General features: G+C 37.1%; 1 protein-coding gene across 6 annotated transcripts in view; it reads left to right on the top strand.

Annotated features, from left to right (window-relative positions):
• The window catches only part of FOXJ3 (forkhead box J3), a 156,031-nt gene that overhangs the window by 104,668 nt on the left and 36,541 nt on the right, over positions 1–14,822 (top strand). For 3 of the 6 annotated variants that reach the window (XM_082687141.1, XM_082687136.1, XM_082687137.1), the window contains one exon: positions 7,475–7,576. The exons of the other annotated variants lie outside the window; for them this stretch is intronic. In XM_082687141.1, the coding sequence (XP_082543267.1) occupies positions 7,475–7,576 (102 nt within the window). The remainder of the gene's footprint in view (positions 1–7,474; positions 7,577–14,822) is intronic. 6 annotated transcript variants of the gene reach the window in all.

Here is a 14,822-nt window from a genome sequence, read left to right as displayed (position 1 = left end):
TTTTGTGACTTGGTTTCTATCATTGTTATGCTGTGCGGTTTTGTTAAGTGTTCCCTGTGTTGTGCTTTGGGTGGGGGGTGGGGGGTATCTCTAAGCCTGGGTCTGAGTAAGGGGGATTCAGGTAAAGGTCTAAGTAAGCAGAGGAAGGAGGGTAGTTTACATTCCTACTCTTAGAACTCCTAGAACTTGGCAGGGGGGAGGCAGACAAAACAAAAAAACCCAAAAAACAAAAAGCCATTTATTTCAATTGGGTGAACATGTACTGAGTGTACATTATGTGGGAGGAACTGTATGTTGCCTCCAAGAGGTAGGTATGAATAGAATTTCCTGGGGGTTATAAAGTTAGAGTAATTGTATCCAGTGAGGGATTGTAAACCAGGAAGTCTTTTCATGGGGATTCATTTGGATGAATGGGTAGGATGTAGGTGTGTGTTTGTTGTATGTGTGTTTTTTTTTTTAACAGTACTATTGAGAGATTGTTTATGTACAATTCATCAAATAAAGTTTACAAATTGAGAAGTTTGTGGAGGTGAAATTACCACCAGTGTCAAATGAACATTTTAGTCACCACCAAAAGTTTCCTCATGCCCCTTTGTTATTCATGCCTTGCTCCATTCTCATTTCCAGGCAGCCCTGACCTGGGGGCAGGAATTGATATCTTAATGGTATTGATTATTCCAAGCCATGAATCTTTTCATGTATCTTTTCATTCATTAGGTCTCTAATTTCTGTCAGGAATGTTTTTTAGTTTTCTCTGTAGGGGACTTGGGTATTTCCAGTTAGATTTAATCCTGAATATTTTGTTTTTGGAAGCTATTTATTTTAAAATCAGTTTTCCAGTTGCTTGCTGCTGGTATATAAAAACTTAATTAATTTTTATATATTAACTTTGTATCCTATAATTTGTTAGATTTGGAAGTTATTTTATAGTGCCTTGGGATTTTCCATATAAACAGTTATTAGACAGTTTTCCTTTCCCTCTTACTCTTCTATCCTTTCCCCCCTTATTATAGTGAACTAGAATCTCCAGTATAGTGTTAAATAGAAGTGGTCTTCCTTCCCTTATTTCCATTTTTAGGGGAAAAGTGTTCAGTGTTTCACCCCTAAATGTGACATCTATAGGGCTCTTTGTAAGTATGCTTTATTAGATTGAGGAAGTTCTCTAGTAAGCCTAGTTTGCTGAGAGTTTTAAATCATGAATAGGTGTAGGATTTTATCAGATACTTTTTCTATGCCTACTGAAATGATCATATGGCTTTTCTTTACTCTCTTAGCATGTTGAAATATACTGGTTGCAATTAGAATGTTAAATCTTGCATTCCTTGGATAAACCTTACAAGTCATGATATATTATCCCTTTCATATATTGTTGGATTCAGTTTGCTCTGCTTTGTTACAAGATTTCTACATCTGTGTTCATTAAGGATATGGATTTATAATTTTCTTCTTTTGTAATGTCTGTCAGGTTTTGGTGTTAGGATTATTTTGGCCTCCTATTGGTAGTATTTTTTCCTCTGTTTTCGGAAAAACTTTTTGTAGATTGGTATATCTTTCTTTAATGTTTGAGCAAATTAATTAGTGAAACCATCTGGCCTTGTAGGTTTTTTTGTGGGTATGTTTTGATGTTTAATTTACTTGATACGGGACTATCCAAATTTACTTTTTTTTATGCCACTTTTGGCAAATTATATTCTTTTTTTTTTTTTTAAAGATTTTATTTATTTATTTGACAGAGATCACAAGTAGGCAGAGAGGCAGGCAGAGAGAGAGGCAGGGAAGCAGGCTCCCTGCTGAGCAGAGAGCCCAATGCAGGGCTCTATCCCAGGACCCTGAGATCATGACCTGAGCTGAAAGCAGAGGCTTTAACCCACTGAGCCACCCAGGCGCCCCCATCATATTCTCTTTTAATATTTATAGATTCTGTAGTAATAACTCCTCTTTCATTCTTGAAATTGAGGATCTGTATTTTTTTTCCAGTATAGCTGTTTATTAGTCTTTTCAAAGAAAGAGGTTTTGTCTTTGCTAATTTTTTTCTGTTGTCTGTTTTCTATTTGTTTATTTCTGTATTTATCTTTATCATTTACTTCCTTCTACTTACTAATTTGTTCACTTAATGATATTTCTAGTTTTTGTTTCCAGCTTGGGTAATTAATTGGTTTAAAACCTTTCCCCCTTGTAATATAAGAATTTAAAGCCATAGGTTTACCTCTAAGGCTGTGTTAACTGCATTTAACAAATTTTGGTATGTTGCATTTTTTTAATCATTTAGTTTAAAATATTTTTAAAATTCTTCTGTGAGTCTTACCTGACCCATGAATTATTTATGTAAATGTGTTAATTTCCAAGTATTCCACATGTTGGGTTTTCCTAGATATCTTATTGTTTTATAATACAATTCTTTTTGTTTCTGTCTTTACATATTTATTAAGACTTGTTTTGTGACTCAACATGTGCTATATTTTAGTAAATATCTGTGTACTTGAATATGTATTCTATAGTTTGGCATAGTGTTCTTTAATATCAGTTAGATCAAGGCATTTGGTAATATAACCCAGTGTTCTTTTTTTTAAACTGATTTTTAATTGTTTTTTGCTTCATGTATTTTGAAGCTTTGTTATTTGTCGCATTTACATTTATAATTGTTATGTCTTCATCAATTCTTTTATCAGATGTTTTTTAAATATCTGGTATACTCTTGTCTTAACTTTTGTTTTTATCTGATATTAATATAGTCATTTTATCCTTATGCTTACTGTTTGCAATGTATACATCTTTCCATGTATTACTTTCAACTCATCTGTGTCTATATGTTTGAAGTTGTGATTGTTGTAGGCTGCAGTTTGCTGAGTCTTTTTTAGTATCTCTCAAAATCTTTTTATTGAAGGGTTTAGATTATTAACATTAATGTTAACTAACATTAATGTAATTACATTATTATGTAATTAATTACATTAATGTTAACTAAATTAACATTAATTAATGATCTTGTTAGATTTAGGTCTGTATTTTGTTTTCTGTTTGACTTCTGTGTTTTTAGTTCCTTTCTTTCCCCCTTTCCTGGCACCTTTTAGATTACTTAGATACATTTTATTTATATTTATTTATTTATTTGTCAGAGAGAGAGAGAGAGAGAACACGCACATGCGCGCCGCGCGCCCACGTATACACAGGCAGGCATAGTGGTAGGCAGAGGTGAAGAGAGAAGCAGGTTTCCCACTGAGCAAGAAGCCTGATTCAGGACTCGATCTCAGGACTCTGGGACCTGAACCGAAGGCAGTGAGTGGTTCAACCAACTGAGCCACCCATGCATCCATACTTAGATACATTTTAGGATTCTATTTTATCTGTTGGCTTTTTAACTGTAGATTGGGATTTGCAGTCTGCTCAGAGTTAATATTTTACCATTTCATATAAAATGCAGAAATCTTCCAACAATATGGGTTCCTTTTGCCTCTTTCCTCATCATTCCTTCTAGTTGTAATATGTGTGATAATCTGCACGTATTGGAAGTCTTGGCAAGACAGTGTTACAAGTTTTGCCTTAAATAATCATATGTGGCTCTTAAAACCTAAGAGGAAAGCAGCAGTCTTTTATATTGACCCAGATGTTTACCATTTCTAGTGCTTTATTTAACTTATTCGTTAAGGTCCAAGTTTCCTTGTGCTGTAATTTCCCTTTAGCTTAATGAACTTTCTTATAATATGTGCAGGTCTCCTGGCACCAGATTCTCTTAGTTTCTCTTTCTCTGAAAATATCTTTCTTTTGCCTTCATTCCTAAGGAATATTTTCATATGATACACAGTCTAGACTGGAATTTTTTTTCTAAGATGTCTATTGTCTAATGACCTCCATCATTTTTTAAAAAAGATTTATTTATTTATTTATTTATTTATTTGAGAGAGAGAGAGAGAGAGAATGATCAAGAGGAGGGGCAGTGGGGGAAAGAGACAGAATCCACGAGCAGACTCCCTACTGAGTACTGAGCCCAACTTGGTGCCTGACCCCAAGCTCTGAGATCATGACCTGAGCCAAAATGAAGAGTCACACACTTAACTAACTAAGCCACCTAGGCACCCTGGGCCTCCATCATTTTTATGAGAAATCTTTTCATTTCCAATCAGTGTTCTTCTGTAGGTGAAATGTCATTTTTCTTTGGCTGCTTTCTGTCTTCGTTTTTTAACAGTTCAGCTATGATGTATATAAGTGGGATTTCTTTTTAATTGATCCTGATGTAGGTTCACTGTGAGATTCTCAAATCTGTACATTTATCTTTAAATAAATTTCTGAAGTTTTCAGTCATCAGTCCTTTCATATTTTTTCTGCTGTTGTGTTTCTCCTTCCTCTCCTTTTGGAACTCTAAACATGTTAGACTGTTTTGAGTTTATCCCATAACTTTCTGATGCTCTGATACTTTCTTTGCCCAGAATGCCTTTTGGCTGCAATAATAACAGTTTGAGGCTACGTTTTGTGATACCTCGATCCTCTGGCTTTTCTAATCAGAAAATTTATTGTCTATTAATAAAGGGCACCTGGGTGGCTCGGTTGGGCGACTGCCTTCATTCAGCTCAGGTCATGATCCTGGAGTCCTGGGATTGAATGCCACTTCAGGCTCCCAGCTCCACAGGGAGTTTTTTTCTCCTTCTGACCTTTTCCCCACTTATGCTCTCTCTCACTCTCTCTCTCTCTCAAATGGATAAATAAAATCTTTATTAAAAAAATCAGTGTGCCTATAATTAAAAATATGTACCATATTATTGAGCACATCAAAGTATGTAAAGAGAATGTTGTTTATTCTTTTGATTGAACCAGACTGAAGTATCCATAAAGAATATCTAATTAAAAGATTTTTAAGGGGCGCCTGGGTGGCTCAGTGGGTTAAGCCGCTGCCTTCGGGCTCAGGTCATGATCTCAGGGTCCTGGGATCGAGTCCTGCATCGGGCTCTCTGCTCAGCGGGGAGTCTGCTTCCTCCTCTCTCTCTCTCTCTGCCTTCCTCTCTGCTTACTTGTGATCTCTCTGTCAAATAAATAAATAAAATCTTTAAAAAAAAAGATTTTTAAAATTTACCATCTAATTTATAATAGCAGAAGCTATGAATCTGGCTTTGTAGGAAAACAGTGTCTCATATCAAATCTGTGCTTTTTCTCATTACTCACTATTAAATGTCCCTCTGTATCAGAGATCCTCAGCATCGATAGCGGTGTGTTTTAGTAGTTGTCATAGCAGCTAGCTCTCACTGTGCATTTCAGGTACCATGCTGAGAGCTTTGCATAAATCATTTCATTATTGCGCTTAATACCTCTAAAGAAAGTGACATAATCCTAATTTTTATAGATGGGTAAAAGAGCATAAAGGTTGATAATTTGTATACCATCACACAACACAGGCTTTCCTCTTCCTACCCCAGTGGGGAGGAGTGAGAAATAGTGAACCAGTAGTTGGGATGGAGATGATTCAGTTGAGTTAGAGGAACATGAGATTTAAAGGTTTTTGGGTTTTTTTTTTATATATAAAGATTTTATTTATTTACTTGACAGAGATCACAAGTAAGCAGAGGCAGGCAGCAAGAGAGGGGGAAGCAGGCTCCCAGTTGAGCAGAGAGCCCAGTGCGGGGTTTGATCCCAGGACCCTGAAACTATCACCTGAGCTGAAGGCAGAAGTTTAACCATCTAAGCCACCCAGGCGCCCGAGATTTGCAGTGTTCTAAAGCAATCTTGTATGTTAATTTAGGTTTAGCTAAGTTAGACTGGCACCAAAATTGAGGCATAGACCAGGTTGTCTTTGTAGTTCTTCCATTTGTATTTCTGAAGCCCTTTGCCACTTTTACCTTACTCTCAATGTGTACCCAGCACATAAGTGCTGGATTCTATCTTCCAGGGGGCAGGGTGGGGAGGTGACCCTTGTCTTTTTCTCTTTTTTTCATTTCAATCAAGCTTCCTGTTCCTTACCTTTGTAGGTTATCTGATGAAAGAAATTCATGATGAGGATTAAGTGATAATGGGTCTCAGTGAAATTGCTCTCTTTTTCATTCAGTGTGATCTTTTAAAAATGCATCTTACGGGGCACCTGGGTGGCTCAGTGGGTTAAGCTGCTGCCTTCGGCTCGGGTCATGATCTCAGGGTCCTGGGATCGAGTCCCACATCGGGCTCTCTGCTCAGCAGGGAGCCTGCTTCCCCCTCTCTCTCTCTGCCTGCCTCTCTTCCTACCTGTGATCTCTCTCTGTCAAATAAATAAATAAAATCTTAAAAAAAAATGCATCTTCACTTGGGACTGTGTGGCACAGGTTAGGTTGTTTTTGCTAGAAGAGGAATATACATGGAACTAGCATCATAGCCACAAGTTATTCCTATCTGTCCTTTGTTAGTTTTCAGCATTTGAAGTTGAACATTCTTGAGTCCTCAACAAAGCCATAAACACTATCTCTTATGAACAAAGGAGGAGTTATCACTATTTATATCCCTGATTATAAATACAGAATTTTGACTCCCATATTAGCTCTATAAACTGTGTGTGTGAGTTGTGTTATTCAGTACTGTTCAGTTGCACTAATAGACAAAGGAAGAAAACCTTAAATCGGATTTCTCTTTCAAGTAGAAGTTTGAGCTGTTAAATTTAACAGATAGCCAGGTGTGTTCCACAAGTTCATTCAGATGTCCATGTTCCTTCTAATCTCATCTTTTCAGTGTTCCCTAGAGTATTACCCTTGATTTTTTGGTTAAGATTACCACCACTGTGTCTGTGTCCCAGCTTGCAATAATAGGGAAAGACAGAGTAGAGGACAAGCAGGTTCTTTTCAAAGACATGATCCAGAAGTTGCACATATCTTGCTCACATCTCCTTTACACAAGTTAGTTACATGGCCACATATACCTTAGTCACATGGCCACAGCGACTTTCAGATGAACTTGGAAAAGGTAGTATTTAGCTGGGCTATCAAAAGTCCGTAACTATGGGCGCCTGGGTGGCTCAGTGGGTTAAGCCGCTGCCTTTGGCTCAGGTCATGATCTCAGGGTCCTGGGATCGGGTCCCGCATCGGACTCTCTGCTCAGCGGGGAGCTGCTTCCCTCTCTCTCTCTGCCTGCCTCTCCATCTACTTGTGATTTCTCTCTGTCAAATAAATAAATAAAATCTTAAAAAAAAAAAAAAAAAAGTCCGTAACTATAGGGTTTTGTTACTAAAAGGGAGAAGAGAGGAAATGGATATTAGAGGACCGTTAACAGTTTCTATTTTTGCTCGACTGTCCCGTAGTGAATTAAAAGAGCTGGTAAGAAGTAGCCAAACCAATGGACTTTGTGATACCAGGTCAATGGCGTATTTAAAATATAGTATAAGAGATTTCAGCAGGGATTTAAATTCATGTTTTCAGAAACAAAACACAAAACTGGATGTTGGAGAATTTGATGAAATACCTTCAAATTGTGTTCAAGTTGCTGGATGTATGAGCTAATAATTATTTATTTTGTTCTTGTATTTTAGGCCTCAACTCCATATAGCATAGATTCAGATTCTTTGGGAATGGAGTGTATTATTTCGGGAAGTGCCTCTCCAACTCTGGCAATCAACACTGTGACTAACAAAGTAATTCTTTTTTTTTTTTTTTTTTTTTTTTTTTAACACTTTTTGAAATGTTGTTGAATAATACATTTAATTTGTCTTTATGATAACAGTAGCGTTCTATATGATTGAGATTAAAGATGACATAAATTTGGCTAGCCTATAATGGCAGCTTGAAAGCTTGAATCCACAATGTTTTGAGGTATACACAAATTAGAAGAAAATATTTCTCTAAAGAAGTTGGAGGATGCTTATTGGGAAGCTCTCTTTAATTTAAATTCTTGACAGTGCCAGTTCCCATTGATGGAATTTTTGAGTTAGTATTTTATTGAATCAGTTTGTTTCGAAAACCAATGATTAACCCTCTAAATATATGCTTGAAAAAAAATTTTCAGATTCCCAAGGGGTCAACAGAATCTAGTAAAATGAATAATTTGGACAAACCCATAGAGTTCTTTGAATGGTAGTCAACTTGTTTCATAGTATGCAAGTGTAGGTGCATATCCAGAAATAGTATGTAGTAGTCTGCTTTCTTTTCCTTCCCTTTCTTCCACTTCCTTTTCTCCCCTTATCCCATCCATCCCTTCCCCTTCTCTTTTCTTTCTTTTTGAAGCAAGGGTCAGAACTTCAAAATTTCATGCCAAGTCATTAGATACCTAATGAAATACCAAGTGTTTTTTTCTTTACGTTATTTCTTAAGCTCATATCTCAAAACCCTAAAAAGTCTCTGGGAGATTCATGAACTAACTAAGTTCTATGCATGTATTTCCTCCCTTACTAGACCATGAGCACCTGAAGCCATATATGCCTTATGCTGCTACTCTCTTTCAGTCTCACTTTCAAATCTTGCTTTTTTACCCTCTTCTCCTCTCTCCCTTGCTTTCACTTATTCTTGCTTTATTTCTTCTACTTTTTCATGCACACACATAAACACACACACACACGCTTATATACATATAATTATACTGATACATATAGAATCTTTTTATTTGTAGAAAGATAATAAACCAATAGAAGCAGACTATCATTAGTGACTGATCAGATTTACAATTTAGAAAGGCAACTAGTAGCTGAGGTATAGAGTATTGATTTTTCCCAAATACTAACCCATGGAATGAGTCCATCAGAATCACTTAGGGGAGGTATATGTGGGTGTATGTGTGCGAGTGTCTATTTAGTGGTGCTGGTAATAATTCCAAGGTATTATTGCAGGCCTGCCAAATCATTTATTTTATACTTAGAGATAAGGTTCAAAAATCTGTACTTTAAGAAATCATCCCTGTGCTCCTGGGTGGCTCAGCTAGTTAAGCATCTACCTTCTGCTCAGGCTGTGATCCAGGGTCCAGGGATTGAGCCCCACATCGGGCTCCCTGCTCAGTGGGGAGCCTGCCTCTCCCTCTCCCTCTGCCATTCCCCTGACTTGTGCTCTCTGGCTGTCTCTCTGTCAAATAAATAAATAAAATCTTAAAAAAAAAAAAAAAAAAGACACTATCCCTTTTTGTGCCCAACTAAACTTGAGAATTTTTAGTGAGGCATATGGTCTAGAATCAGAAATATCCAATACTGTTCTTTGTAGTAGTTCAAGTAGGAGATACTAAGGCCTAAATATAGATAGTTGTAGCTTTTAGGAAACAGGAAATAGTAATGCTGGACTTCATGATGAAATAATATGGGGGTCAAAGAAGCTGGAGTTCTTGGACTTATGCTTCTAGATGTGATGGATTAGCTAGTATTAGATTAATCCTTCTTTCTATATAAAATACCACCATCCCCGACTAACAGTAAGAAAGAGGGAAGAGGCATTTGAGCACAGAAAAGCCAGGACTTCAGGGCTAAAGATTCCAGGAAAAATGGAAATATATTGAGATAAGCCATGCATACTTTCCTTGGGACATTTCTCAGTTCTCAATGCGTGGCATAGAGGCTAAACAGAAATCAGAAGCCTAGACCAGTCATTGGGCTAGGAAGACAAAAACTGGAGTTTGAGGCTATCAAATAGCTGGGGATTGAAGACTAAGATCCTCTTGAATCTCCCAGGTGAGTTCAGTTTGGAAATATTATCCACTTAAGGCATTTGCTAATTCCTAACTCATATGTATTTGGACTCAGACATAGACAAATCAAGTGGATTTTTCACTACTCAGAATCAAGCAGTCTCACAGGAAGGAGGGAATAATGATTATTGTCTATGATCTTCAAGGAGGAGGGGAGCCATGGTAAACACTCGAGCCTTTCAAGTCGATACTTCAGAAGGGTTATGTTCTGTGAGTAAGAGCAAACGAAAATAGACCAGCTTCAAATTGTTACTAGCATGGTTGCTATATACTTTATAGCTTATAGAATACTTTTCTATTTGCCAAAAGAGAATTAAATCCTTTTTGGAAGAAATAACATTATCCTGAGCTTTTACAAGTTTTCATAAGTCAGATCTCACTTTCAGTCAAAAACTTCAGATATTACAGGAAACAGGATCACATAATTAAATAACAAGGAGATGGGTAGGGAAAAACAGCATAAATGTATTTATAAGTGATCTGGATAATGATTTTAAAATAACTAAAACTAACATTAGTTCAAGAAAATAGTTGAGTTATAGAAAATTTATCAGAGAATTGGAAGCTGTATGGAAGAATGAAGAGGAAACTCTAGAACTGAAGAATATAGTAACTAAAATTAAAAATTTGATAGATGGGTTTAACAGCAGATTAGGCACACCAGAGAAGAGAATAGAATAGTGAACTGGAAGAAATGTCAATAGAAAATATGGAGATTGAAACACAAAAACAATGGAAAATTGAGAAAAGCTCAAGAGATAAATGGGATATAGGAAAAGAAATCTAACTTGTTATTAGGGTTTCAGAAGAGAGGAGAAAGGAATAAAGAAGCAACAATTTTTTTAAACTGATGAAAGATAACACAGTGTAGATTCAAGAATTTCTTGAGAACTTCAAGAAGAATTAATGAAAAATCCTTATTAGCTGTCCCCCATCCCAAATGGAGCCGCTAAAAACAAAGATGAACAAATCTTAAAATCAGAGGCAAAATCAGGCAACTTCAAAGGAATAATAGTAAGCCAGGCACTGACTTCTGAATAGAAATGATAAAAACCAGACATGAGAATGAAACCTGTATACTGTTGAAAGGTAATACCTGCTAATCCAGATTTCTACAATTAAAATTTCTGTGAAAAATGAAGGTTAAATCAGTGGGTTTCTACAGAGAGAATATGTTACTAGTACACCAGTATTATAGGGGGAATTAATTTTTCAGATAGAAGGAAATTATCCTGTGCAGGAAAGAATGAAGAACACCAGAGAGTATGTGTGTTGGTAAATGTGTATTGAGTGTTTACAAAAATCCAGCAATAGCAGTTCTGTTATGTAACACAATGCCTTTGAGTCTAAAATACTATAGAAGTTAAAAGACATGACAGTGTAAGGGTAAGGCAGGAAGAAATATGGTTGACCCTAGAACAGTGTGTAGTTTAGGGGTGCCCATGCTGCTGCTTCCCGCACAGTTGAAAATCTCTGTCTCTGCCTTTGACTTCCCCAAAACCTAACCAATAATCTGCTGTTGAACAGAAGCTTTACTGATATATAAATAGTTCATTAATACATGTTGTGTTATGTTACATGCATTATATACTATTCTTACAGAAAAAAGCTGGAGAAAAGAAAATGTTAAGAAAATCTTAAGGAAGAGAAAAATACTTGTACAGTACCGTACTGTATACTTAATTATTTTTAAGATTTTTATTCATTTGAGAGAGAGAGAACATGCATGAGTGTGCGTGTAGGGCGAAGCAGAAGGAAGGGGACAAGCAGACTCCCAACCTGATGGTGGGGCTCAGTCCCAGTATCCCAATCATGACCCAAGCTGAAGTCAGACACTCAAATGACTGAGCTACCCATGCACACCTATTTATTTATATTTTTAAATCAGACTTTCTGCCCAGCATGGGGCTTGAACTCACAAGACTGAGATTGAGTTGCATGCTCTACCTACTGAACCAGCCAGGCACCCCAGTAACTGTGCTGTGTTTATCTTTCTTTCTTTTTTTTTTTTTTTTTTTTTTTTTTTTAGGTTTTTTTTGTTTTGTTTTGTTTTTTGTTTTTTGTTTTTAGTGAGAGGAGAGGCTGGAGGAGAGGGAGAGAGGAGAGACTGGGGGAGAGGGAGAGAGAGAATCTTTAGCAGGCGTCGTGCCCAACCCTGAGATCATGACTGAAACTGACTGAGCCATCCAGGTGTCCCTGTGCTGTGTTTATTGGAAAAAATTCTGTATGTAAGTGAACCCATGTGGTTCAAAGCCATGATGTGAAGGATCAACTGTATATACAGTTAAGTCTTTGTATTGCACTGGAAGTGGTGAAAGTACTAAATCAAAAACATATTATAATATTTAGGGCAGTGGTTCTTTTAATACATTAGCATTTGTCACAATAAGTAGGAGGTTTTGTTAAAACCTTTGTTAAAATTGCCGGGCCTCACCTGAGAATTTCTGGTTTTAGTACATTGAATTGGGGTCTGAAAATTTGAATTTCTTTGTTTTTGTTTTGTTTTGTTTTGTTTTGTTTTGGGGTTTTTCTTAAGGATTTAAAGTAATCTCCACACCAGTGTAGGGCTTGAGCTCAACTCTGAGATCAAGTTCCAGGTTCCACTGAATGAGCCAGCCAGGTGCCCCAAAGTTTGTTTGGTTTTTTTTTTTTTTTTTTTTTTTTTTTGAGTAATCTCTACACCTAACATGGGACTTGAATTCCTAACTCCAGGATGAAGAGTCACGTACACTCTACCAACTGAGCCAGCCAGGCACCCCTGAAAAATTTGAATTTCTAACAATACTCAACATACTAGTCATGTTATTATTTACTACAAGAATAGTAAAAGAATATAAAGTAAATAAGGAGAGGCACCTGGGTGGCTCAGTTGGTTAAGTGGATGCCATCGCCTCAGGTCATGATTCCAGGGTCCTTGGATCGAGCCCCACATCGGGCTCCCTGATCGGCGGAGAGCTGGCATGTCCCTCTCCCTCTGCCTGCTGCTCTGCCTACTTCTGGTCTCTCTCCACCTCTCTAATAAATAAATAGAATCTTAAAAGAAAAAAAAAATTAAACAAGGAAAAATAACATATCCAAAAGTAGACAAGAAAGGAGGAAAGGAATGAATAAAGAAGTGAGAGGGAAAACAGGAAAACAAGTATGTACTTAAATTGAGTTGTGTCGGGTTGGGGTCCTGGGTGTCTCAGTTAACCTTCTCCCTTCAGCTCCGGTCATGGTCCCAGGGTCCTGGGATGAAGTTCCACATCAAGCTTCTCTGCTCAGTGGGGAGTCTGCTGCTTCCTCTTCCTCTCCCTCTTTCTGTCTCTCAAATAAATAAATAAATATTAAAAAAAAAAAAAAAGATTGAGTTCTGTTAGGAAATCAACGTAAATGTACAGAATATTCCATTTAAAAATCAAAGATTGTCAGAGTGGATGAAAAATAAAATTCATCCAGCACCTATGTGCTGCTTACAAGAGAGCCAGAAAGAACCTCAAGCAGACTCTGAGCCTGGAGCCCAATGTGAGGCTGGATCTCACAACCCTGAGATCATGACCTGAGCCAAGAGTCAGTCTCTTAGCCAACTGAGCCACCTAGGCACCCCACCCCGCCAGAGATATATCTTAAAGCACAAGACATATTACTGAAAACAAAGATATTTTATTATGCAAAAGGATCATTTCAATAAGGAACAGTACTAAATTTATATATGCTTCAAGAGCTGACAAAACTCAAAGGAGAAATGGACAAGTCCTTGACCAAAGAGGAAGATTTTAGCATATGTCTCTTTATAACTCAAAGAAGCAAATCAGAATCAAAACATAATCATACAAATCCTATTAAAGATATAGAAGATTTGAGCCAAGAAATTAGGAAGTTTATTCCACTTGAGGAATATATGTACATACACATACATATACATATATACACATACTTAACAATTGCAGAATATGCTTTTTTTTTTTTAACAGGATTTATTTATTTTAGAGAGCAAGCGAGGGAGTGTGTGGGAGAGGGGCAGAGGAGAGAGAGTCTAAAGCAGACTGCCGAGTGTGGAGCCTTTCTTGGTTGGATCTCATGACCTTGAGATCATGATTTGAGCCAAAACCAAGAGTTGGACACTCAACTGACTGTACACCCAGGCATCCCCCGAATATACCCTTTTTATGTGCACATGGCATATTTACCAAAATTGATCATGTAATACTGATTTATGCTAGACCATAAAGGAAGTTTCAGCAAACTTCAGAAGACCAACACCATATAGTGTATATTTTCCAGCACTGTGGAATTAAGGTAGAAATAATAGCAAATAGATGATCAGATAATCACCCAAAGTTTGCAGATTAAGCGGTATAGTTATAAATAACCCAGGGATCAAGAAGAAATTCTAGTAGAAATACTTTGAATTGATGACCAATAGAAATATGAATTATGAAAGCCTGTAGAAGGAGTATAGTTGAAGTATTTTTTTTAAGATTTTATTTATTTATTTGACAGAGATCACAAGTAGGCAGAGGGAGAGGAGGAAGCAGACTCCCCACCCAGCAGAGAGCCCGATGTGGGACTCGATCCCAGGACCCTGGGATCATGACTTGAGCCGAAGGCAGAGGCAGTGGGTTAAGCACTGAGCCACCCAGGTGCCCACAATTGAAGTATTAACCTTAAATGTGTATACTAGAATAGAAGAAGGATTGAGTATTAATGATTTAAGCATCTAGATAAAGAGCAAAATAAATCTGAAGAAGACAAAGGTAGTAAAAAAAAAAAAAAAAAAGAAGTCAACAAAAAGAAGCTGGTTCTTTGTATAGATTTGTTGGTTCTGGCCAACATGAAATAACAGGGCCTAAATTTACTCCACTACCTGAAACAACTGACAAAGTAGACAAAATATATGAAACAGTGGTTTTCGAGAGATTCAGCCATAACACAGTCCTGAGAAATTGTGAACAAATAAGGTCAACCCTATGATTGTCCTAGCTTATTGTTAAGAGAAAGTTTCTAAGGCCCAGAGGTCTCACTGAGTAGAGTCAGGTGGAGTTGGGAGATCATGGAATCCCTGAGGTGGCTGGAGTTCACAGGGCACCATATTAGAGAAGAGAAAGCTACACCAAGAGAGAATTCCAGTGATATACTGAGGGTGCCCCCTGAGTCTTCAGTTGGTATTTATAGTGCATGAGTAAGGAAGACTAGGGAAAGAACCACCTGTAAGGATTAGTGTAGAAAATTACTGA

The sequence above is a fragment of the Mustela nivalis genome (genome assembly GCF_964662115.1).
Source record: "Mustela nivalis genome assembly, chromosome: 10".
Taxonomy (NCBI): domain Eukaryota; kingdom Metazoa; phylum Chordata; class Mammalia; order Carnivora; family Mustelidae; genus Mustela; species Mustela nivalis.
Note: the sequence above shows the minus strand (reverse complement) of the source record. Positions and strands in the feature narration are given on the sequence as shown.